Here is a 25,335-nt window from a genome sequence, read left to right on the forward strand (position 1 = left end):
TTCCCAGGAAGCAGACCCATGAAAATATCAACTTACTGCTCTGTAGCAGTTCATAAAGCAAGCGTTACAAATTATTAGAAGAGTAACGGATAAGATGACTATTTGTGTAAATCCATGGTGTATGCACATGTGGAGGACTGAAAACTTTTGGAATTTCCACCTCAAAAAGGATCCCATAAGGTTCAGAGAAAGATGGCAAGGATGATCAAAGCTAAAAAGTAGCTTCCATACTGGAACAACTTAGTAGACAGAGACTCCTCACGAGGAAAAGCGCAGAGGGAGAATACAGTAAAGGTCTGTATAATTATGAATCAAGGGAAGGTGATAAGAAATAGTTGTTCTCATCTTTTGTAATACCAGAAAAAAAAACCCAACTTGGAAATAACGAATGTTGGTGGTGGTACCTTCAAAAAACAAATGGACTTAATTTCCCCAAACAACATGCAGTTAAATTGTGTAACAACTGGCCGTGTATCATTAGTTGCTAGTTTATGTGGGTATAGAAGAACAATAATTAAGAAAAAATATTAAGTAATATTCATTACAAAGGCCCAATTAATGATTGAAGTGATCTCTGCCACAATGCAATTTATGTATTTGCTTTTTCTTCCTCTGCTCTTCCTTAGAGAGTGTCAACTGGAGACATGATACTGGCTTACTCACATTTCGGGTCCAAGCTAATATGGCCACTATCTTCTGGCTTTTGGTACAGCTCTTTTTTCTGTTCAGTTTCACCAGGAAACAATTTAAATTCAATACTAGAAAATTTATTTTATACTAAACAATACAAATGTAGATTTTAAGCTTCTGTTCAAAGCATTCCTGCAGCACCTCTTTAGACTGTGAGGTTTGCCTGCTGCACAAATTCAACGGGTTCCCAATGTAAGGCTTAAAAAGCCTATTTGTACATCAAGGAGCAAAGTAAAAGATTCACAATTACAGTTGCAATCAAGAGATAGGTATATAAAGACATATGTATATGGGCAATGCATGCTTTTCCACATACCTATGCATACATTTCTATGAACATTACTTCCTTCTCATTTTGTTTCAGCCAAAGCTCTTGTGCCCCAGCTGATACCCTCATGTCTCCAAGTAAGCTCTTTTGCTCCTCCCAGTTATATCGGATGCTGACTTCGATTCTCATATAATATAAACAGATACATGTCTATACTTCACAGCTTTATCATCTTACAAACTTTATTTTCTTGCTTTAGTATTCTGATGGCCTAAAATGAAGACATCAAGAATTTCTGACCTTTACAAGTCATGAGAAGTATACATGCAACATTGTCCTCCAGTTTATTATTGTTTTCTTTACAGCAGCCACATATAGCATCAAACACACTGTTTCAACAAAGCAGAAACACTCCCTTTCACCTCCCAAAAATATTTTGCCCATATATATAACAAGTGCCAGTTTCTCCCTTTCCTCCCTCAGCCTACTTCCCATTTGAGGGTTCCTATGTCCTGAAGGCAAAAGGATAGAGGGAAACAACCTCAATGTCAATCACAGACTATCAAGGGCCCCTAAAAAAACAATGAAGTTATTAACTGTGAAATTCCTACCTTCCTGGCTCCAACCAGACTAACAGTATTTCTTCCTCTCTCTGAAGCTGGGATAGGAGAAACTTAGCTAATAAGATTCCCCTGACTATTAAAAAACAGAGTAAGAAACAACCACTGGAGCTTGGAAAGAGACAACGCTACCAGCCTAAAGGTAGGCTGAAGACTTACCAGGATCGTTCTATGAAATAAATGGAGGAAAAGACCTACACTTCACACAAGTTATTTTTTCCTTTATTATATTTTCGCTTTATTCCTTTTCTTGGCTTATGAATAACTGCTGGATAAGTAAAGAACCTTGATTTTTACAGGAAAACGTTCAAGTTGTTTTCAAGACAGAGATCATGTTTTCCTGGACAGAAAACTTTCTTTGGGGTGCTGGCTTCAGCTGCATCCCTCATGTTTACACAATTGGAAGGGTTGCATCCAGCTTGGGTACTGTTGTCTCATGAAGTTCCACTCGCAAGAAAAGCAAACAGGAGCTAAATCTAACCTATATTAAAGGCACGATCAGTATAGTTGGAAAAGAGCCTCCTTTTCTGCAAAGCTACAGTGAGGACACAGCCACTAACTACATGAGAAATTTCCTCCATGCTCTTTTCAAAGCCTCTGAGAGTCACTCACCTCCTACCCACAGAGTATTAATCCATATAAAAGCCCAATGTAAAAGCAATGCAAGTTTTATTTATTCAAACTTGGGAAATTGTGCAATTTTCCAAGGCAATTTGATTTCTCATTATGCTACTGACTTGGTTTGAAAATTTTGAATGCCATAACATCAGTAAAACATGCTTCATGCAAATGGCAAATATTCAAGGCATGAGCAGAAATCACCAGATTTACATAGCTATGGAGGAAAAAGGAAGGGACCTGGCTTCTACTAGAAGATCTCACAACAAAAAGCTCTTACACGCATCTTCACTTTCAATTGAAAATGTCTTGCAGTATTATATTTACTAACAGTATTCTTGCATATTACTGAACACACACCACCACCCAGAAATTTAAGTTGATACACAGGCTATGATATAAACTGTCAGTTTTATTACTGTCTCTCTGAATGTAGCAATTACCTAGTTTTAGCCCCATGAATGTGTGATACCCATTGGCCTCCACATTCTGTGTCTGCTTTTCTACTGAGCATCGACAGCTTTACTACCAAATCAAAGTACGGCATATTTGTCATGAAATAAATAGCACTCTGTTCGTTTCCACAGAAGTTCAACAACTTTCAAGTTTGATTTAACATCTATATTCACATTACTACCTATTATACAACTCATTCTCCAACAAAAAAAAACAAACCAAAAAAATATCAAAATTACAGTGTTCCTAAATTTTTAAACCAGGTAGGTTTAAGGGAGCAGTCCTGGTATGCAGCCTTTAATATCCAGAAATTATCCAAGTAACTTTGGGTTCACTCTCCAATTTGGTCATTTATTTTATTTCACACTAAGAACATCTGGTTCTCATTTTTGGCAACAAACAAGATAGCTTTTTCTCCTTTGTTATTAAGAGCTCTATAGCATTGTCCTCGGAGAACAGCCTCAGGGAATATGATGTAGTTGAAGTAGTTACTGAGAGCTACTTTAAGGGAGAAGCGGTTACATCACAAGCTTGGGTATAACTAAGAAGCAAAAAAAATTAATTAATGCATAACAGGACACTCAGAAAGACAGGAGTTACTGAACTCTAAGGAGTTACTAAGTTTACTCTTTTAAACAGCACTGGCTTGGGAAGCAGTAAAGCAGAAGCACAGCCAATTTCATTCAATGGTTTCACCAGTAAATCCTATTAGTATCAAGAAATATGTTGTGGTCATTAATGTAACTTCTTCCTTTGCTTTGTATCACTTCCTTTCTATAAGGGAAAACATTCAAGATGCAGCAGCCATTAAAAAAAGTCAAACTCATCCATTACTTTCTGTCAGCACCTCTTTATATTACTACACTAGGAAATAAAGCCAGACAATATATAATGGAATTTCAATAAGGTTGCTAGAAGGAAGTCCAATACAACCATATTACAGGATTACGGTGTCGAATACATGAACTACTTTATTTACGTGACATGATAGTACAGAAGCTTTTCCAAAACCTGTGAGAGATACTACTCCATGTCACTAAGGGGCTGTTTTTTGAAGGAAAACTGTTTACAAAAGCTTGAGATCCTTTATTACAAACATAGCAGACTGGGTGGTCCTGGTTCACGTTTTCAAAGCTGTCAGAAGTAATAACCTTTATTAGTAACCTTTCATTAGACTTAAAAAGATTATCTACCCTCTATGAGAAGCAGGACTACATTGCTTTGTACAAAGAAGCAGCATACAAACTGGCAGCTCTATAATACCTTTTTTTTTCTTTTCCTTTTTTTTCCTTTTTTTTGTTAGAATCTCTTCATACAAAAAACCCAGACATTAAGATGGAGGGTAAAGGCAGTATGTAACCATTACACACAGATGTCCTCAGGCTAGGAAGAAGCTAATAACATAGGCACAAAAAAAAGAAGTATGAGGAACAGATCTAAGTGTCAACATTTTCCCAAAACCAACATGAAGAAACAAAAGAGGCCTAATAATTTAATGCATAAAACGTATGCATTAAAGACTGACATCAACACCTTACATCAGACAGAAATGGACAGAAGTCTTGGTACCAACTTAATTGAAGAAAGGAATAGAAAATCTTAAGTATCAGAGAGCATTTATTAATGACAATGTCAACAGCAAGTAAATCCTGTAAAACCAGACATAGCAAGCAAAAGTATACGGACAATCTCTTAACCCAGTAGCATACTTATAAAACTTATCAGTGACATTCATGCAGGATAGTAGTTTATATCTGCCTTTATCAGCCTTTAGTGTACAAGAATTTAATTTTTTCTTAACTATCATTCAAAACTAAAAAAAAAGCTTAATCAGTAAACTGTCAAACATAGAGAAGGTCTCTGCAGAAGTCATCTGTTTCTGCTCTCTTTTTTCAAATATATATATTTAAAAAATCAGGAATTCACATAAAATCTTCCTATTTTTTATATATTCTAAACCATAATACAGAATGAGAAAAAAAAAATAGTAACTTTCTCATTATTTCCCCACAGACTACATGAAAACAATAGACTTTTACCCAAGGAATAAAATCTATTGCAGTATCCCTAAAACATCCACCATTTTTAATAGTTCATCAGTTTTCATACAGGCAGTAAGAGTAAAAAAGACATGGTAAAACCATTTTCTTACACCAGAGAGTAATCTCTCCAGGTCAAGGCTGAAACCCTAAGAAGAAATCACAAAGGAAATTTTAACATTCACATCTCCATGCCATGTTGCCCCTGCTGATTAGTGTTCAAAGTTTATGTGAATCAAACTAACCATTTCCAGAAGTCAGAAATAGCTGTGAATAATTAGCAAGAAAACTTGCAAGTGTAACTATTATTGCAATTTTTACCCGAAGAAATAGAATGCTCTTCCTATTTGATCTGTTTTAATAACTCGATACCAGCCTGGCTCACCACGCCTCTCCATATACAGTAAAGAATGCTTCTGTGGTGATGCGGTGCTGCTTCCTCCCCAGGACACGTGCCAAGCAGAACTATTAAAAAAGGAAGACTAGTGGAATCATCTCTTGCCTGAAATCAAACTGGATGCCTAACAAAGGGTAAATCCTCCAAAGCCAACAGAATGAATATAAAAAAATAATTAAGTGGAACAAAAAGCACACTATACATTTGACTTAAATTTGAGAACAAAAATGCAGCTCTTGTGACTGCTTTGTCACAAGCCTGTGGGAATTACCTATAACAACTCATTCAAAAGACATTTTCTAACTAGGAAGCTACAAGGGGTAAACAGCCACAAAAATCCACTGTCATTAAAGCAGCTCTTATCTAAAAACTAGGCACACCCAATTTCTGTGATAATTACCTCTGATCCATCTCCACTTTCCCAGCAAGTTTTCAAATGCCAGGCATCAGTTTTTCTGAAGTGCAGTTCCCATATCTCTCTTGTATTCCTAATATACTGCCTCACACCTATCCTGCTCAGAACTCTCAAAAACAAAAAATAAAATTCATATGTAATATCCATAACATCTGCATGAACCCAAGAATCTTCTCTCTTCTTCCTGTGATCTTCACGCTGTAACACCCTGAGACCAAGGGGAAGATCTAGATAAGAGATCATCTCCAAGCAAATGAAAACATAATGCTAACAAAGTTAACAAGCCAACAGGAATTTGCTCTGTTCTAGATGAAAAGCTGCAGCTTCAGGTGAGATCCAGTTCAATGGACACAGTTAAAATGCAATTGTGCCAGAGGAAAAGCAAGATCAAGACTGCACTGGTCTGACCAATGACAGAAAAGCTTCAAAAACTACATATTCATATACTGTCTGAGAATCGAAAGATGTTAAGTACTTTGAATTCATCATCATTTCACTCAGGAACAAGATTATTTAAGGATTGCTGTGCTCCACAGCATGAAATTCAGCCAATAACACTTACAGTATTTCTAAGATGGCAAGCAGTATAATCCTTCTAATATGAGGAAGCTCAAAGAAGCCAAACCTTTTTGATAGAATTATTAAAGCTAAACCAAGTTTATCCAAACTATTCCAGACCAGTGATGCAGCAGTTCTTACCCAACAGTAACACAGGCCTTTAAGTATTTCCTACAGATCCTGGAGCAGATGACTGCTTAATCCTTAAGTGTTTTGCTTAAGCAAATACTCCCATAAATCTTCATCAAGTATAAAAAACAGCTAAAATCAAACAAGACACAGGAAAGAATAATGTTTAAAAACTCGGATGTAATGTTAGTGCTGATCAGCTATTCCAGCTGAATTATGGTTACATTGTAGTGGAAGTGTCGTTATTCCACTCGCTTTGTAACCATTGCTTTCAGAAGCTTAAGAATCCTGTGGTTACAGAACCTCTTGTCTACATAAATGAGACCCAAATTTGTTTTTCCATGAGCTCTTATGGGTCAGTGACCTACTATGAAAATGTTTTTGATGAAGCCAGGCTCGTTTATTTTCATGTTGTTAAAATAAACCTCTTTGTTTTGTAGCCCTGGTCAGAAGTACTAATGCAAACCAAAACCAATTCACTGAAGCATGCATCCTGCTTTCTTGCTAGCTGCCCTTTGCCTCTCTTGCACTTCTGCGTTTGGATTCCTCCTGTGCAGACCTATTGACAGAGCTGCTAATGGCTTCCTTCAGAAGAGGGGTGCCAATGTTTGGGGTTTTTTTAATATTTACAAAAGAAAAAAAAAAGTTCACTCTTGCATCAGCAATAACAAAAGATGTCTGGCTGTCCAACAATGGCTGAGTAATACGTACCTATATAATTACATGCTACAGACAGACATAGTAAACTATAAAATTTGAGGATATTAGTGCCCTCTGGGAGTCCACAGTACATAAACACAGTTATTGGGAACTATCATTTTCCAAAATGCATATACCCAATTAGGAGGCATAACCACTATACATCCTCAAACCTACACACCTTCAAAGAATCATTGTAAATGGTTTCCCATAACTACTTTATTCACTGAATAGTCCCCAATAGCTAAGAAAGTGACAGCTACTGTATCATTTAAAAATTTATTCCAACAACAGTCCCATTTAAATAAACATTTGACTGATGGACGAGAGAGCAGGAGGGATTAATCTTTGAACTAGTTTATCGCTACTACAGGCTTAAGAATTTTTTTGCTAAATAAAGATGGTCCAGTAGAAACACAGAGCAGCAGGTAGCACAGGGGACTCACAAACTGTCAGTTGATCAAGGCATACACTTGTTCCTTTTTACCTGTTCCTTCCATTTTATCTCCAGATTGTGGACAAAAGATCTAGCTCATGCAAGGTGCTTATTAACAGTAAAAGGCAAAGGATGAAATTTCTATCGTTTATGTTTCTGCCACTCACATCAACTACTGTTCCAAAAAAAAAAGTGTCTTTCCGATGTGCAAGGACACACACATTACTGAACCTACTGTTGATAGATATGGAGCAAGTTTTACCAAGCTGACCATGGATTTATTTCCTGAATCAATCTGCAGCTACTTTTTCAATCCTGCACCTTCAAGCACAGCAAACACAGAACTTTGTGGCAGACAGGTGCCATGATTTTAATACGGTAATAGAAAAGGACAAGGCAATTTTTACTTGTTTCTTGAATGATCATAAAAAAATATGAACTATTCCCAAGCATATAACCTATATGTGTGTCAAACAATAGCTCATCTGTGTACCAAGAAAATTTCACATATTTCAATACCTGAAATAATGCTTGACTAATTTCAATAAAAGCTAAATTTACGTGCTTTAAAACTGGGGAAAAAAAACCAACATCAAGGTCTGAATTGCAAATGCTTCTCATCCGAGGTAATACCATGATCAGGGTACATTACATGGATAAGCACTACTGTTTTTCAAGTATGCAATGCCCACAGAATGACAAAGTATGCCTCCAAAAAAAGCCCAAACGTATTTTTTCATATTAAAGACTTTTCCTACTCTTCTGTAAGAGTAATGTTTCCAATGATGTTTCTAAAAATTATCTGACCTTTTCAAAATGTGGTTTAAACTACTTGAAATAGAAATGCAGTCAGCTTTATTAAGACACTAAAGAGGAGACTGACTTTTTGCATAGGCAAAATGTAGACTGGGTACCTCTCAGAATTAGCAGGTTTTGCTTCTAGAAGTTGTTTCATGCTTATTACTTTTTCCACCCAAGTCTTCCTACACCAGTATTCTACTTACACTTGAAGCACTGTCTCTCCTCAAAAAACACAAGTTCTATGTGCAAGCCCCGACTAACATGAGAAGGTGAACACTAATTAATCTTGAGATACTGACACATGGACATTACAGAAGTATGTGTGTATATATATATATTGCATGCTCACTATGTGTTACATACTATGTATGTGTTACATACTATCAAGTTTAACCTTGTGTATAATATATGTTCTGAGGATTTTCGTAGCTTACCCCAAAAACACTTTCTATTTTGCCGTTGTGAAAAATAGCGTGAATTATTTAGTTTCAAAGTTATACTGCTATCCCAGCCCTGTTGTACGCCTTTCAAAGAAAATTCAGTAAATTCTTATGAGTAACTATTGACCAAACTTGTGGCTACAGGTTTTTTTGAACACACGTTGTCCTTTCTTGTGCTTGGGACCAGACATTTTTCAGAGCTGTGAGAAATCACACTGGTATCTAAGGTGGCCGATACCTAGTTGTCTAAATGCCTCGATGGAGCGGGGCCACAGCAATCAGTAGCACACACAGCTGGACTATGCTGCAAAAGTTAACAACAAAATATTTTCAAGGAAAGGCCAAAACTGAAAAGTTGCACTAGAGAAGAAATTGACAAAATTCTAAAGGAAATTCATGTATTTTGGACTCCAAAAAATGTTAAAATGATCTTAAAGTTTTAAGTACATTTCACTTTGGGTTATGCATTTACTGGTCACACTACATATGAAAGTTGATTTATCACTACTGGACAGTGTCATGCTACTGTAGCGAAAACAAAGTAATATTTTCTTGAAAATTTAATACGAGTGACAGAATACATTATTCACTATATGAACTGAGTATGTGCATGAAATAGGCCATACTTGAGTATTTTCTTCAGTCCTTAACTGCTGCAAGAAGCTTGACTCTATATGGAAATGTATGTTTTGGAGATCTTACAACATACCTTTCCAACAAAAGTAACTTTTTGGACTAATAGTTCCAAATCCCCCTCCCCCCACAACAATTTTATATTGACTGTATGTTTGGATTCTGGAAACAGCAAGGAGTTCTTTTAGATTTAAAAAAAAAATTAAAACCAAGTCTTTCGCAACCACATCTAGTGTGTCATTTACACGAACAACTAACATATCTCTAAATTACTGGCAGTAGTGTAAGAAAAAAAAAAAAAAATCAGTGAAATCTTCCAGAATAACCAGTGCACACTACTGACAGATAAGTGAAGTATGTAAGCCTTATCTTGGGAACAATTATTTTGGCTGTTTGAGCCAAGAGCAGCACATAAAGCTGAATCAAAAGCAATACAAAATTAATGAGCTTCCTTCTTTCCTTCCAAGAATTAAAAGGTGAGCTGTCAGCTTGAGCCAAGGTGGGACTTGATAAGACATAGTACTTACATTCCTCCCCAATGATTTACTGAAATTTACTATTCACACTCAAGCTGTCAATATCTATTTTACTATTTCATTTTTTAATTTGTAGACACACATTCCCCCATATATATACCAAGAATTACCAAATTCTTGCTACTGGCTTTGTCCTGTGTGATTCTAAAGGTAAACTGAGGTATCAACCACACAGTTATGTAATCCACCATTTGCATCTTATATAGCAGTTTCCACCATATCTCATTAATAAAATTTGTACCCATTATTTTATCTTCTCTCTATCGTTACATTCCTTAGGGAGGCTACTGATTTTGCCTGGGGTTTTGTTAAGCAAGTCTTATAGGAAACAAGGATTCCTTATGGGTGAGTTGGCAGCACTCCTTTGAAGTCAGATACCCAGCGTGAGCTTCCTGCAGTGAAGGGCAGCTGGAAGCCCATTAAATACCTCTGTTCTAGACAGGAAAAAGCAGCAGAACTGTCCAAAGTGTCTCAGTCCCCTCGCCATGAAAAGGACAACATACCCGTAGTACCTAAACTGCAGACAGATAAATCAGTAGAAGCAAAGTAAGATTTGGAAAAGATGATAAGCAGTTTAGTTTCTTGCAACAGATGAAAACCAGAAAGCATCCAGGTCTACAACTGATTTAAAATCTGCCTAAATCAGTATCTTGTTTCCCACAGTGCCAATATGCAGATGCATACAGAGACATAAGAACAGGGCAAGAATGTATGACACTCCTCTACCAGCTTTGCTAGCTTTCAATGTTTTTCAGCTAGACTCCTTAGCTGGATGAGGGTTTTGCATATTTAGTTGCACTCAATAGATACCTCTTTCAAGAACACAGCCAACCTCCTGATGACCACCTGTGAACTTCTATTTTAGTCTTTTATGAGCTCCAACATTTCAGGATTTCCACACACACACATGCGCTGCCATTTCCCTATTCTTCAATGCTGAACCGCCTGTACTGTATTATTTCACAGTCACTCAATCTCATAAGGTGCTTCTACAAATCTTCAGAGTGGGCATTTGGATTAAAACTGCCCATGAAGCAGTTTTCTGGAAGGCTGTATAAATATGATGAGAGATGGAGTGGCCTGGGTCTAAGTCACTCTGCTAACAGAGTTAATTTTATTATGCAGGTTATTTTACAGTTAATTCCAACAGCACGAGAGGCAAATTCATACAAGTTGCCCTTTCAAAAGGAAAGGACAAAGCCTGAGGTCTTGGCTCATAGTTTAGTCAGTTAAATAACTCACGGCAGCTCCAAAAAGTTTCATCTGGCTGGAAATGATACCAATGCTTTGAAGGACTGGTGAATCTAGGTACCAGTAAGTGGAAAGATTTCATGGAGAGCTCCAAGATTATATCCAGGGAAAAGAACGTCAGCTCCAAGAATGAGTCATAAACATCCCAGGTTTCAAGTGAAGGTGTTACCCAGTCCACAAGCAGAGAAGACTCTTTCCCCTTGGAAGAAAGGAAGCACATTCCTGCAGACTAGCTCTGCTTTGGCTACACACCAAAGACGAACAGTTCTCTGGCAAGACACGGCTGTGCGGGAACAGCAAGTCACCCCGTTTTTACAGTACATGGAAAGATGACACAAGGCAGGAGATCATGGCACTCAAGACTAGCACTGCATGGTGCAATAAGCGTGGTGGAACAATGAGCAAGTAGAAGTAATGACAAAGACTAGTAAACCTGTAGTAATCCACTCTCAGAAAAGCAACCCAAGGCGGCACCTCTCATGTTGATGCCCAAAGAACCGCACACCACAGGAAGATGCAACATATCCCTGCAATGAATTTGTACACCACCTCAACACATGAACACTTAGAGACTCAACTTTATCCTTCACATGGACATCAGAAACCAAGAGCTTTTGTTTGGCTTTTGCCACACAGGATGAACTAGAACTCAAAGATGGCTCTCATGATGTTGCTTTGGGCCAGCCATTCTCTGAGACTAAGACAAAAGAGAGAGTTCTCCAGAGCACATACGACTTCAAGAAGATTTAGTCTTCCTCCAGACTTCTGGCTCTGAGTCTGAAGCAGGATCAAACTGTGGAACTCTTTTTGTGCAATAAGTTGATGAAGGAACTCGTCAACTCAGCTGCTCTTTGAGGGTGTTGCTGCTCCTCTACTGCTATCGGGTTGAGAAAACTACACAGATGAAGGACTTCTAATAATGTCGTCCTCACTTAAGCAGTAAAAATGACATTATGGCTGTGTGAAAGGAAAGACCCACACTCCAAAACAACACAATTCTTGAAGAAAGGAGTAATGATGTACCCATGCAAGTTGACCCAAATAGTCACTCCAAATAAATGCATAATTTTCCTACATACTTTACGAGAGATTCCTTCCGAAAAGGAAGCCTTGGCCAAACCCCAAACTAGAGAGTAAAAAGGAATGGAAGTGACTCAAATAATACTTGGAAGATTCTGCGGTACGGCATGCTCCATTCTCCATGACTGCCCCATTGACACACGGGAGTAAAACCAAAAGCACTCCTTCAGGTATGCACACCAAAAACATTCTAGCTCATCACATTGGACTTCTCACAATGTAAACAGTCACACGGACACTCATTGGAAAGGCAATGCTAAGCTTGAAAATGCAAGGTAAAAAAAAAAAGACTACTTTTTCAGACATTGGTTATAGAATTCCTTTTTTTTTTTTTAACTAGAATAATTTCTCAGAAGATATGGGACAAACAGTATTAATAATATTAATTAAATGTTAACCCAACATGAAAAAATATTACTTGAACTTTCAGTCATCAGCCAATGCAGTAAGGAACTTCATATTGCTAGTTCACAGGTGCAGGCAGCACCAGAACTATTCTTCAAATCAGGAGAACAAGAACACACCTGAAAGTGTCACGAACTGAATTTCATTTGTTTTATATTCTTTGCCAGCTCTCACAGAGAGTAGCTGGTCTCTGTTAGAAACTGGTTTCCCCCATTTACAAAAGATCACGTCACCAACACAGGCTGTGGTCTGGGATTAGGCAGCACAGGTTCATCTGGCCCTGCCGATGGGGGGTTGCTGCAGCAGTATTTTTGCCCAGTGTGAAACAGTAACTGAAGACTTGGCAGATGCTACACCCAGTTTCTCAGGAGTGAACCGGGGATGCTACCACCTTTGGTTTGAATGCAAAGAAATGCACCCCTCTGAAATGCAAAGACACCATAGCCTCAGGGTGACTCTAGCAGCCACAACTGACCATTCCCACCCTCCGCAGATGGGGAAGGCCAACTGTGAAGAGCTGGCTTGGTAGCAGAATACAGGCAAAAGGTTATCGTTTCTCTGTCCTAAAGCAGCGCCTGTTCTTGGGGAGTTTGGTAGCAAACCTGGTACTCCACCAACTCGGGCGTGGTAGCTTGAAAAGGAAGAAGGAAGTATGCAAGTAATGAAAGTGATTACACGTCAGATCACAGGTCTAAATCCATTTTAGTGTGTCTTTGATCTCCAGCATTTCCAGATAAGCGTTTTATGATTGCCGATTTCCAATTAGATTAGATACGTTATTCATAATGTCATAGGGAAATGGAGACACAAAACAATAAAGCTTTTTTTCTGGAAGTTTATATTCAAACTGTCTTGCATACTTACAAATCTACATGGCTTCATAAACGTTTAGTGTTTGCAGTTCCAGAAAAACATCTAAACTGCACGCACTGCAAGCCTTGCCTAAACACTATAGATTTGTCCATGCTGCCAAAGATTTGCAATAAGCTTTTGTTTACAACAGCAAAGAACTGTCCAACGCTTTTATTATATTGCCCACTACTCTGAAGCACTTAGCAATCTTTCCACTCAGCATGTTAATTATGGAAGATGCTTTTTGTATTACATGATTTATTTAAAGCCTGTTCAATCTCCATTTATGAAATCCAGATTGTGAAGCATCACATAAAAATTTATTCTTCTCCATAGCATCTTTGGTCACTTATAGCAATTTTACAGTACACTATGCCAAATAAGCATACTTTAATACCTTAATGAAGCATTTAGGAAGCTACTTACAAAGACTCAATGCACAGTAGCATCTCTGCAGTTAAAGGTAAAAAAAAAAATAATATTCTATTTTGACCTCTGTCCTAGCACCCACAAGACCAAACTCATACATGTATACGCTAGGGTTAAAATCTGGATCGTAGATTTTTCGTTGGTTTTGTTTTGGGGTGTTTTGTGTTTTGTTTTTTTTCCCCAAAAACTAATTCTTTTTCCCGACTTTGAAAAGATTTGATTTGGCCATGCTTACACATTTCACCCCCCCTCCTCTAAACAACAAAAACACATTTTTAGTGTTTTCAGATGTTGAGATCTTTTATGCTAGCTAAAGACGCTAATTTGAGTAGAAAGAACAAGCCATCAGCCAAAGTCCATTCTTTTGAAGATAATACAGTTACGTGACAATTTCTGGCAGATGGCTGTGGAAAAAGTCAGGATTGGTTGGTGTCTGATATCCTGCTTCATTTTTCACATAAATGTGTAATGTATATCTGTCTCTAGAAGAAATTTTGGTTCATCTTTTAGGCCCACTACTATGCTTCTTTGGTTTTGATCCTCTTTGCACATGAAATTTCATAATAATTTTCTCTTAAAATCATATGCTGTGTTAATAGCAAAGCATACAGGTGAAATGCTAAAATCCAAAATAAATTTGGGTATAATACATCGTGCCAGTAGAGCTTTGTGTTTGTATGGCCATACGCACGCTACTTCAAACCACAGCGGAAAAAAGAGAGAAAAAAAAACCCATGAGGAAAGAGGATGAAGGTCAGACCTTTTGCAGTTAACTATCAGGAAAAAACTGCAGAAAGCAACTAGAAAAAAAGAACTTCGGTTTCTGAAACCTTCCGTACATCAACAAGCACAGGTGTTGATCTGAAACTGTTACCCTGCTACTGGCAAGAAGGGCAGACCTATCAAAATTTACAACTGGCACTTTCAAGTTGTAGCAGAACTTTTCCATAGCTTTTTACATGCTTATTGAACAGATGCATGCTGCCCTGCAAATCCTATCACTCAACATCAATTAGTAGTATTTTTTGGAAAGAAGCACTTCAGAGCTAGAGGAAAGGTGATAGCTAGAGAAGCCCGGGAGAAGCTAACAAGCCTGACAGGCGACACACCGAGGTGGTGCTAGCACCTCAGACATACAAGTCACACTGTCACACAGGCTCTACAGCCTTTCCCCTGTTACACTGCGTATGAGCACTGCTGATTTGCCTGACACTCAACAACAGTGCAACAAGTAGAAGGCAGTACGCTCTGTGACCAATTAGATACATAGATATATATTAATGCTGTCTCTTAACTGCTTGACCTTTTACGGTCAGCTACCTCACAACTAATCTTTATGTTTTGGGATAAAACTATGGAAACTTATTGGAATAAACCCACTAGAATAATTTCTGGTTTTCCACTATGGCAAGCACCACTAGACATTCTCAAGAATTCCAAATCTTAGGATTCAGCTGGACAACTTATACTAAAACACACTGAATTTTATTAAAAGCCAATGGTTACAATTCCTGTATATTTGGGAAAGTTGAGTACAAATAGGCCAAAGTAGTAAGTGGCTTCTACCATCTACCATCACTTCATTTCTCAGCTTTGTACTGTCTGCCATTTTAACGTACTTTGCATTACGTGCTTCCTTCAACTGATATTGCCCAACTTTTATTAATTTAATATACAATTTTTACAATACCCTGCTCTATATCTAAATAATGCCTGTAGATGCTCCATTGGAATTGTGAGCATCAATCTCACACATACACACACTAATATATATATAAAAAAATCTTAAAAAAGAGAATAATCCAAGCAACTAGAGAGCCATCATCATGGTGCTTTCGGCAGCAGTGTCTAACATCTTCACCGATATTTTATTTAAAATTTATTAGATGGTTATCCAGGACATTTCAAACAAAGTTCCACTGATTTACTCAGTTAATAACAATGGACTTGCTTCAAATAGCCAAACAAGTGAAAATACATTGAGCTAAAATAATATTCACTTCAGGTTATGCCCTTTGAATGATTACCATGGGGTGGGGAGTGGAACAATATACTTCCACAGTTACTTTGAATGAAAGACCTTTCTATATGGTATTTTGCCAGAAAGAGAAATTACTCCTGTTTTTTAAAGTCTGAACCAATGCAGCTGCTTTGTTTAAAAAGAAGTAAATGATTGCTTTTGCATTCACTTCAATAGATCAAAAAAGAACATTATTCCAAAATTGAAGCAATATAAGCAATTTTTATTTGTTATTTGAAAGAAATTAAATGGAAAAAAGCCAGTTTTTTAAAATCCAGCCAGCATGCTTTCTTCATTAACATTTTGCTATGTTTGACAATACTTAATAAAATAGCTTTAATATTACCTAAAATGTTGCAATTTAGCCTTTATAAGTTATGCCAAACTTTCCACAGTTCATTCTCCAAAGCCTACTGACTCATAGCAAAAAAACCCCCCCCAAAAAAAAAAACCCTAAACCAACCAGATTTATAGTTTTGTTCTAAAAATGATTTAAGCTAAAATACCAAAAAGTTGCAAGTTTCCAGGCCTCCCTTTCATACTACATTAATTTAGGAAATATTTTAATGACAGGCAATCCTAAAAGAGAAGCAGAGATGCAGTACGTTTAACAGGCCAAGTTAAAAGTTTGCACGGAGAGGGAGGGGGGAGAAGAATAAAAAGGCTTTCAAACATCACACACTTAAAGAGACACTATTAAAGGTATCATATTTCCTAACTTTGGGTTTCACAAAATACATTATGGTCATTTGCTAACAGAGCAGGCTGTACAGAAAAACAGCAAACCGAGGTGACGCTTTCTGGTTACTAATAGCTTGCCCTTCTCCCAGATTGTTTTCAAAACTCATTTCATAGTCCAACTAAATCTATCTTTATCTAAATAGATGAGAAAGATTTATCTGTACACACACATGCACACACATAAAATGAGCTTAAAACAAGGACTTAGCAGCTAGGATAATGACTCTCAAAGGTGAGCTGTAACATGAACAAACTCTTCTACAGTATTAAGCTATGGTTAATTTTGGAAAATTAATCTGATTATATTTTTTTACTGCCCAAGAAGTGTGAAATCAATCAGATATGGCAAAACTCTTTCCTGAATGTGTTTTCTAATTGAATATAGGTAAAAATGGGTTATAAGCAGAATTTAACTCATCTCCCTTATTGCCATAAATGGAGCTTTGTAATTCAAGACAAAAATCCTGAGTAAACTGATTTTAAAAGTTCAACGCACTAGTTAAACAACTTCAATGCAAATCTGATCCTGAGATCATCTGAAACAGTTTTAGTACGGCATATGCTCAATACTCCAAACTTCCCTTGAACAATTGCTAGCGGGAACTTAACTCTTGAAACGGCTTTAGAAAATATCAATTAGAAAGCATCAAGTCCTACAACTAATGCCTTGCAGATAACCAAGTTAACATTCAAACATAAAACCCCTGCTTCTCCATTTAACAACCAGGCATTCCAAACCAGCTTGCAATTTTGTTCTAGTCACCTACCTCTAAGAAAGAATAATTCCCAGAAGTATTTCAGTATTACAGAGATTTTGTTCTGCTCCCACCATAAGTAGATAGAATTAACCTAGCTTTATGATAATGCTAACCAGTACACCCAACTAAGGAGGAGCAATTGGATATAGGATTACTTTTGTACTTTTTGATATATAAGCCTATACTCATGGAGGGCCAGTAATTTTCTATAAATTGGATTGTGGATTAAGAGATATCTTATATTCACCCTTTTCAAAAAACAATGACTTTAATGCTATCAAAAGCAAAGGAAATCCACAGCCTTTTTTCCACTAAGTCTTCCGTGATATCCTGGAATCCACTGCTATCAGTGGCATTACACAACTTTAAAGGAAATTAAGCTAATCAGAAAATTAAGTCTAAAGGCAGTTGTAGAAATACTGTGGTTCTCAAAGGAGACACCGGCAACTTCCACTAGCATGGATTTTTATATATATATACATATATATATATATATATGTGTGTGTGTGTGTATTTATATATATATAACCAAATATGTAAAAAATATATTATAATGTAAGACTATTATAAGCAAATTTTTTTTCACCTACAAATCAGTTTTAAGAGTTGCCCAGATAACATCCTTTTGATAATGTTATGAGGATTCTGGTGTCACTGACAGTTCTATTTTCTTGGCAAGCAACTGTACATTTTATTTCGAGCATTAGCTATCATGAAATATAAATTCAACTGTGTTTAAAAGTATACTTTAATTTAGGTAGATACCCACCACTCTTTCTTAAAGGAAGTTAATTTTATACACATGAAATATTATGAATTACCATTAACAGCGAGGTAGAAAAAAAATGTAGATTTTCCATCAGTATATAAATAGAGATACTTACAGCCGTTCAAGTTGTTTTAGGTCCTGAAATGCTCCACGTTCTATCACACTAATCTGATTTTCTTCCAAGTGTCTGCAATTCCAAAAATATCAGTTAATTTTAAGACAACAGAATAAAAGAGCTTCCCTGCTTTTCTTCACATAGGCTACAAAATTGCTTTTCACAGAAGTACCAGTAACAGTTATAATTAAGAGATTATTATTAAAAAATCTGGACAGAATCGGTCACTAACTGGAAAATGATTCAAAAATTGCTTCCTGACCACCAGATTTAGTAAACATTTTGGTACCTGAACTTTTATAATCATAAACATGCTGAGAGGTTACACTCTTAGTATATTACTCTCGCTTTTTGTAATCTAATTGAGATAACTGACTCCTACAGCCCATAGCAAGAACCCACTCAATGTCAACATATTTTTTTGTCCAGCCTTGACGTTCTGCAAAGATTTCAGACTTGTCCCAGAGTAAACCATTTGTAAGGAATCCAAAGGAGTTGAATCCCTCCAGAAATACAGCTACGGCAGCTGCGACAACTGTATAGAGTCCCGCTGTACAACAGTGCGGGAACACAAGGGAGAAGTCCCAGGCTTCTGCTGTGTCCAACCCTGCTTTTATTCACCCCCTGAGACCGAGACTAGGAGAAGTTATAAGCAATGGAGAATGACTTCTCTTTGATTTACTCTGTGCAGGAAACAACTATTCATTTACATGGCAGAAATGCTCTCTGTAGGTAAAGTAGAAGCCAAGGAACAGAGACACCAATAGCCCAGCCTAAGCAGACCTTTTCCCTCTCTCAGTGCTGTGCTCCAGCACACACCCATGCTCTGCTTCTGTAAGAGCACTTAGACATGTGGACTAAATCTCCAGGCTCTCTGAACATTTTATGTGGCTTTAGCTAAAACATGGAAAGGAAGAACTTAACAGACGGTAAGTTTGGGCTCAGCCAAGACTAACTAGTGAAAAAGCACTAGTATTGCCTGATCTTAACAGCCACCCCTCACGCTCCATCCTATGAGGATGCTCAGAGCTGTTCAGTTGGACAGTGGTTGAGAAAACAGACAGCAAGAGAGTATTCCACAGCTAAGACCACATCTGAAGATTTAAAAGAAATAAATTTGAAAAACCCAAACGTGAACCAGAGAGGCACATTCCTAAAAGCAGGGGGAGGAAAAACTGCATGAGGAAAAGGAAAAAAGGTGAAGTTATAAGGGATAAGTTAAAAGGACAAGGTGCACAAAGTGTGGTGTCAGTTTGATACTGGAAGTTTTCTTCTGTTGTACTGTTCTATCACTTGCTTGTTGTCTTCACTCTGATGTCTGAAAACAGGACTACACCACCTTTCTAGGAACTCTGGGACAGGCTTCACACTTCTGTGCTTCCCACTATGCCCCCCTCACCCATGGGGGGAAAAAAAAGTGGAAAGAATAGGGTGTCAGCAATGTAGAATAGCCAGAATCATGAAGAGACCATAAAAGTAAGCAAAGAAAAATCTGAAGGACTTCTAGAGAGCAGAAGTGCACAAAGTAAAAAAAGCTGCATCAAGTAAAACAAGGAAAACGTCAAACATCACCAGAAGGGGAACATGTAGAACAGGGAAATATGCAACAATCAACAAAAATTAGTATGTTAAACAATGAAATGGCATGTCTTGAGTTTCAGACGGTCTTCCTAAGTTGGAAGACAAAACCAATAGAATTTTTTTTTTTTTAATAGATGTATTCTGGTTTTAATCCTGACTACTTCTCCTCACTACTCAAAGGCTGAACAAACAAGTTACATAAACCTGTACTGAACACAGAACAAAAAAAATTACATAAAGACAGCAGTTGCATATTTTGCTTATTGTTAAGGGCATTCAGTGTAAATGACTGCAGCGGCATTAGGCAATGTCTGACACCATAAAAACCCAACCAAAGCAAACCAACTGCTGACATTAATGATAGTATAGTACATGTATTTTAATAGATTTCTAAAATGGTATTGACAGTTGGGATGGGAGCCAAGGAAATCTAAATGACTCCACTACTAGAGATGAGAGAAACCAGAGCAATGAAAGTCTTCCAATAGATTTGGAATGTTTTCTTCGTGTATGACCACTTGTTTGAAAGTATTAAGGTAGTAGGAGAAAAGACTTGCCCTTTCATCAGCAGGATTCAATAAATATATTGATTGAATTATCAACTAAACGGTTGTAACTTCAACAGTTGCAGTTTTAAAGACTTATCTTAGAAGATACTCCAAGGAAAACACTGACTGCAGAGGGCAGCCTTAAGAATTACAGAAAGGAATTTTCAGGGGAGTGCTGGTGACAATACTTGCATGTTCCTTAACTTCTGACAGCTGCTTGTTTCAGAAAAAGGGGTGAACGGAGTGAGAAAACCAACCTGCCTCCGTCAGTGCTGGGACCAACTCAAGGTCAGTTTTTTATTTTAGTCACTAAAACTTGGAATTAAGTGCAACAGTTTAGTAAAATACTGCTATGAACTAGATGGCACACACAGAATGCCGTCACTATTGCATAAATGGCACTTGAGAAACAGAACTAGATAATTTTTTTTTCCAAAGTAAAATTAGAAACTGAACTTTACCATTGGTTACTGTTAACATCAATAAATACCTTTTTTCACATTTCAGAAACATTTTCAATAAAAACATCTTGGCCACTGCTTTTAAACATACAGCTCTACACATAGGTACAATTTCCCCACTGACATGGCAATGTTTCTCACGGAGAACCTCGCATCGTTACCGTAGCGCTCAGTGCCCAAATACAGGGCCAGGGAAACAGAAACCAACAGTGAACTTGAAACAAGAGCTCCAGAAACACTTAAGAACCCAGGAGCACAACCTCAACTAGCTCAGTACAGTACATTCAAAGCTATTTGGTTCTCTTGTCTGGCTTTTTTTTTTTTTGCCCCCCACCCCACCCCCCATATACACCCAATTTAAAGCTATATATTTGATTTTACATATAAAATGAATGCAATTAACTTAATTTCCACAAGGCAAATACCAGATCCTCACAGTATTTCTGCAAGAGGCCTCGATATCTAGGTCTGCTTCTATGTTGATGTGAAAGGGATCTAAACTACCTGATGTAATTCAGACAGCGTTAGAGCAATTTCAAGAGGAAAAATGAAATCACTTTAAACAGAAAGAATCTCCAACTTTTCCTGAAAGGAATGAAACAGTTTCAGAAATCTGTATCTTGGTCTTTTAACCCAAGATTATTTTCTTAAGGAAAAAAAAAAAAAAAAAACCTCTATGTATGACTACAATAAATATCTGTGAAGTAATCCTAATTTTCATCACTAAATTAATGGTGTCATTTGAGGTTCATAGAAGAGAAAACAAGAAAAAGGGAATGACTAGTGCTATAGACTGTTTCCCCTTTTGATGTTCAAGGCTCATTTAGAAGTACAGTTAAGCACCTGATTGATCCTTCCAAATCAAGAGACAGCACCATCTAGAATTTTTTTACTACTTCAAATTAGACTAAAAAAACATCACAGGTGTCCTTGTGTCCAACTTCCACGGGTATCCTTAATCAAGTTCTGCTTCATCTTCTGCAAAAGTGCTATTAATGGGACTGTACCTTAAAGCAACCAAGTTCTGAAAGTCTTGTTTGCTAGTGTTTCAGAATAATTGATTTATGCACAAGTGATTGTAAAGTGCAGCAGAATTTTCACCACAGTGTTTATTAAAAGCCAGTGAGAAACACAAACAATCAAATAGCTCTGAAACGACATTCAGACTTTAGCATGAAAATAAAATTAACTGACTCACATCACAAACAGTTCCAGTTGCCTGGTTTAAGATACTACTACTAACTGAATAACATGCAGAAATTACTAGCATTTGATCTCTAGAATTATGGACATTCTTAGTACTAGCACCCCAAAATAGTCTTTTAAAGAAAGGTAAGTTTTGTGTTATACTCACAAGACGCGGAGATTCTTCAGTCCTGTAAAGTCCGTCTTTGTGATTCTTGTGATATTGTTTTTTTCTAGATCACTGCAGAGGAAAAAGAAACCAGCATTCAGACACTGTAACTGACATCCAAAATTCTGTTCGCAAAAAGTATCTTTACCACCCAGAGCATCTATCTATCAGCTGCGCAAATTGCACAAACTAATGCTTCCATTAAAATCTCACAAAGCAAGTCATCAATCCTGACGCATTTTTCCTCTTCCTCTGAGCACACTGCTCTCATACAAGCAGCTTCTTCCATTTTTATTTCTAGTAGTGGTGGTCATTATATGCTTCTTGCTCCCTCAAGACCACAATCTTGTAAGAGGCTAAATATATTCAAGACACAATTGGCGTAATACAGCTGAAACAGAGTACTTGGCCCATAAATGAAGATCACACTCTGAAGATCACAATACTAACCCCAAGTGAGTCTACCCTGTCACAGAAACACCTCAGCTACACAAACCTTAAGCAGAGAATGACTTAACTTTAGTCTCTTAAGCGTGGTCCTACCCAGATGATTACAAGACTTGTAAAGTTATAGAGCAGTTAAGAGGTGGTTTTTTTCAAAGATCCTAATTGGGCAGCCTCCCAATCCCAGCTTTTCGGAAATGATCGTTTTAAGAAGATACTGTTAATCACACTGACCTGTTTCCCATGTGTGTTCACCCTTTGCCAATTCCTACCTTCTGTCTTTAAACTCTCAATTTCCTAACACCTCTGTTATGCGCCAACACATTTTCATCATGTGGTCACATACCAAGTATTACCTCCTGCACACTCTTGCAGTCTGTGCTAATTTATGCTCTAAATTCAAAATTAATAAGAACTGCCAGCCTTTCCATGACAGGGAAAACCCACTGTAACCAGACCTTGAGCTGCCCACTTTTCTGCAGCTTGTCTTTGCAGTCGGTGCACCAAAAATACAGAAGAATTTCATCTAAGTCTAAACTTACATCTTAATAGAACAGACATCAAAATAAATCACTCCACTTGGAGACAAAAATCTATGTAATTCAAAGTCGAGTCTAATCACAAATAAAGGAATTTATAAACCAATCCTTCTTGCAAGACTGATCTTATACTTACAGAGAGCTCTCCGTACACTAACTGTGGTGCCTGCAGAGTCACAGCAAACCAAGAAAAACTCCTTTTGTTTCCCAATGTAAAGAGATTCTGTCATTTCGCAAGGTCATACCGAATACCTGCTGATGCTATAGGTCCTGGGTTGCTGTTTTCTCTCCTCTAGGCTTGCCTTCGGTAGGCATCCCTCCAGCTGTCCCAGCTGGGCATGTGCCATTGTTTGGGGGTTGGGTTTTGGGGGGATTTTTTCTGTCCAGATTGTTCTGCCTTGCCTAGTGCTGTCCAACAGGGACAAGGCAAATAGCTAATCTTTCTTCCTTATCTTCTGCCATGCTTATTTTAACATAAGCAACATGCCGCAAACTTAGAATTAACAAAAACAGATACACTCTCCATCATGTCACCACAAATTTCTTCTGAGTATCAGTTTCCCAGATACAAGAAGCCTTTTATAAAAAATACATTTTCTAATATTGAAGTAAACATTTTATGTCTACCAAAAGCTGCTAAACATAAAAAATACAAGCCTTTTGGCATACAAACTGTTACCCCAAAAAGCATTTAGTATTTTTCTACATATCATGAGATTGCAAACAATACATTCTGACAAGTTTTGTTGTCTACTGCCATCAAATGAAAACAATCTAATATGAAAAAATAGCCATGAGGCTAGACATATTTTATAGAAAAAGAGAACGTGAGATCACAAATCCAGTTTTTCCTATGCAATTGATTCTTCCCATAGTTCTTGTATAAAAGTGCACTGGGATAACCTCTTGTATTTAGAAGGTTCGTGTTCTCTCCCATTTCTAATAAAATTCAGTAACAAAAAGCAAGAATACAGTATTATTTTTAATTATATTTGGCTAGCAAGGAATACTGCAAACAAAATGTGGAAGTTCTTAAAGTGCTGAGAGCAGTTTAATCACTTGTAATCATTCATATACCATCCTACAGAGTGAAAACGTGCTTCTGGCTGGCACAGTTTCCAGAATTTTTTTATCAAACACGCACTCCCATACAAGCCTTTCAGTATGGCTGCTACTTAAGCCTGACTTTTTTCACCTTACATGGGGTCCTATCAGTAGGATAGAACTACTAAGAAACACATGAGTGTTCAGGCATAAATGATTATTTCTTTTCAATCAAGATATTATTTTTTTCTGCTGACATGAAGTAATATTTTCCTAAGGCATCGAATGAAAAAAATTGTCATGGTAACAAATTTAATTTTTCTAGTATGAACCACATTGCCAAATAAAGGCAGTTATGTATTTTGAAGTTTAAGCTTGTTAAAAGGTACCTTTTCAATATTCAGAGAAGACACAAGACTGATTTTTTTAGTGTATCTACCAACTTCTCCAAATGCTTCTAACAATGAAAACAAAAGATTTTTTTCCTAATGAGAACACTATCCTTCACTTATCAAAATTATAAGCATTTAGATGACTACAGGTAATTGTATTCAATTAACTGAGGAAATAATTCTTCATATTCCAAAATATATATAATTGTTTTCTCATGTGCATGCCCAAGATCTCAGATGCAAACAGATGTGGAATTAAGCTCCTTTTAATGTCATTTTAACATGTTGGTGCATTCACTTACTGGAATTGAAAAACTGGGGGGAAAAAAAATCAAACCAAAACAAAAACCCTACACAACTAACCACACAAAGAACTAAATTCAGTACAGTATAAGGCTTCTTCATAACTGAGGCTAGTCTGTCTGCAATGACAACGATTATGCTCATGGTTCTTACTGACAAAAACCCCAGCCTGAATTTCTACAGGTTTTGCACCAGGGACAAACCAGCTACAGTTTAAGATCTCCATCTTTTCCACAGACAACAGGAAGAACAAACACATTAAGGACTATGTAAAAAAAAACAAAAAAAAAGAAAACAAAAAAAAAAACCAAAAAACGAAAAAAAAACCCACACCCAACAACCCAAACTTTACGATTTGGACCAATAATTCTATACATTGTCCATAATGAGAATTTTTCACTGAATTCTGCCATTAAAAATAGAAGCCATATAGGCACAGAATACATAATATTTTTGCATTACCTTTTCCAAGCATTTGCATCAATCTTATAGTGAATATTTTTAAGCTATAAGC

The 25,335-nt window shown here is 37.0% G+C and overlaps 1 protein-coding gene across 1 annotated transcript in view; it reads right to left on the reverse strand.

The window, feature by feature from the left end:
• Window positions 1-25,335, reverse strand: part of SLIT3 (slit guidance ligand 3) — a 531,438-nt gene that overhangs the window by 486,160 nt on the left and 19,943 nt on the right. The window contains exons 3-4 of the mRNA XM_037398361.1: window positions 22,100-22,171; window positions 18,156-18,227 (exon numbers count right to left, since the gene is read on the reverse strand). Of these exons, the coding sequence (XP_037254258.1) occupies window positions 18,156-18,227; window positions 22,100-22,171 (144 nt within the window). The remainder of the gene's footprint in view (window positions 1-18,155; window positions 18,228-22,099; window positions 22,172-25,335) is intronic.

Source organism: Falco rusticolus, chromosome 8 (assembly GCF_015220075.1).
Source record: "Falco rusticolus isolate bFalRus1 chromosome 8, bFalRus1.pri, whole genome shotgun sequence".
Taxonomy (NCBI): Eukaryota; Metazoa; Chordata; class Aves; order Falconiformes; family Falconidae; genus Falco; species Falco rusticolus.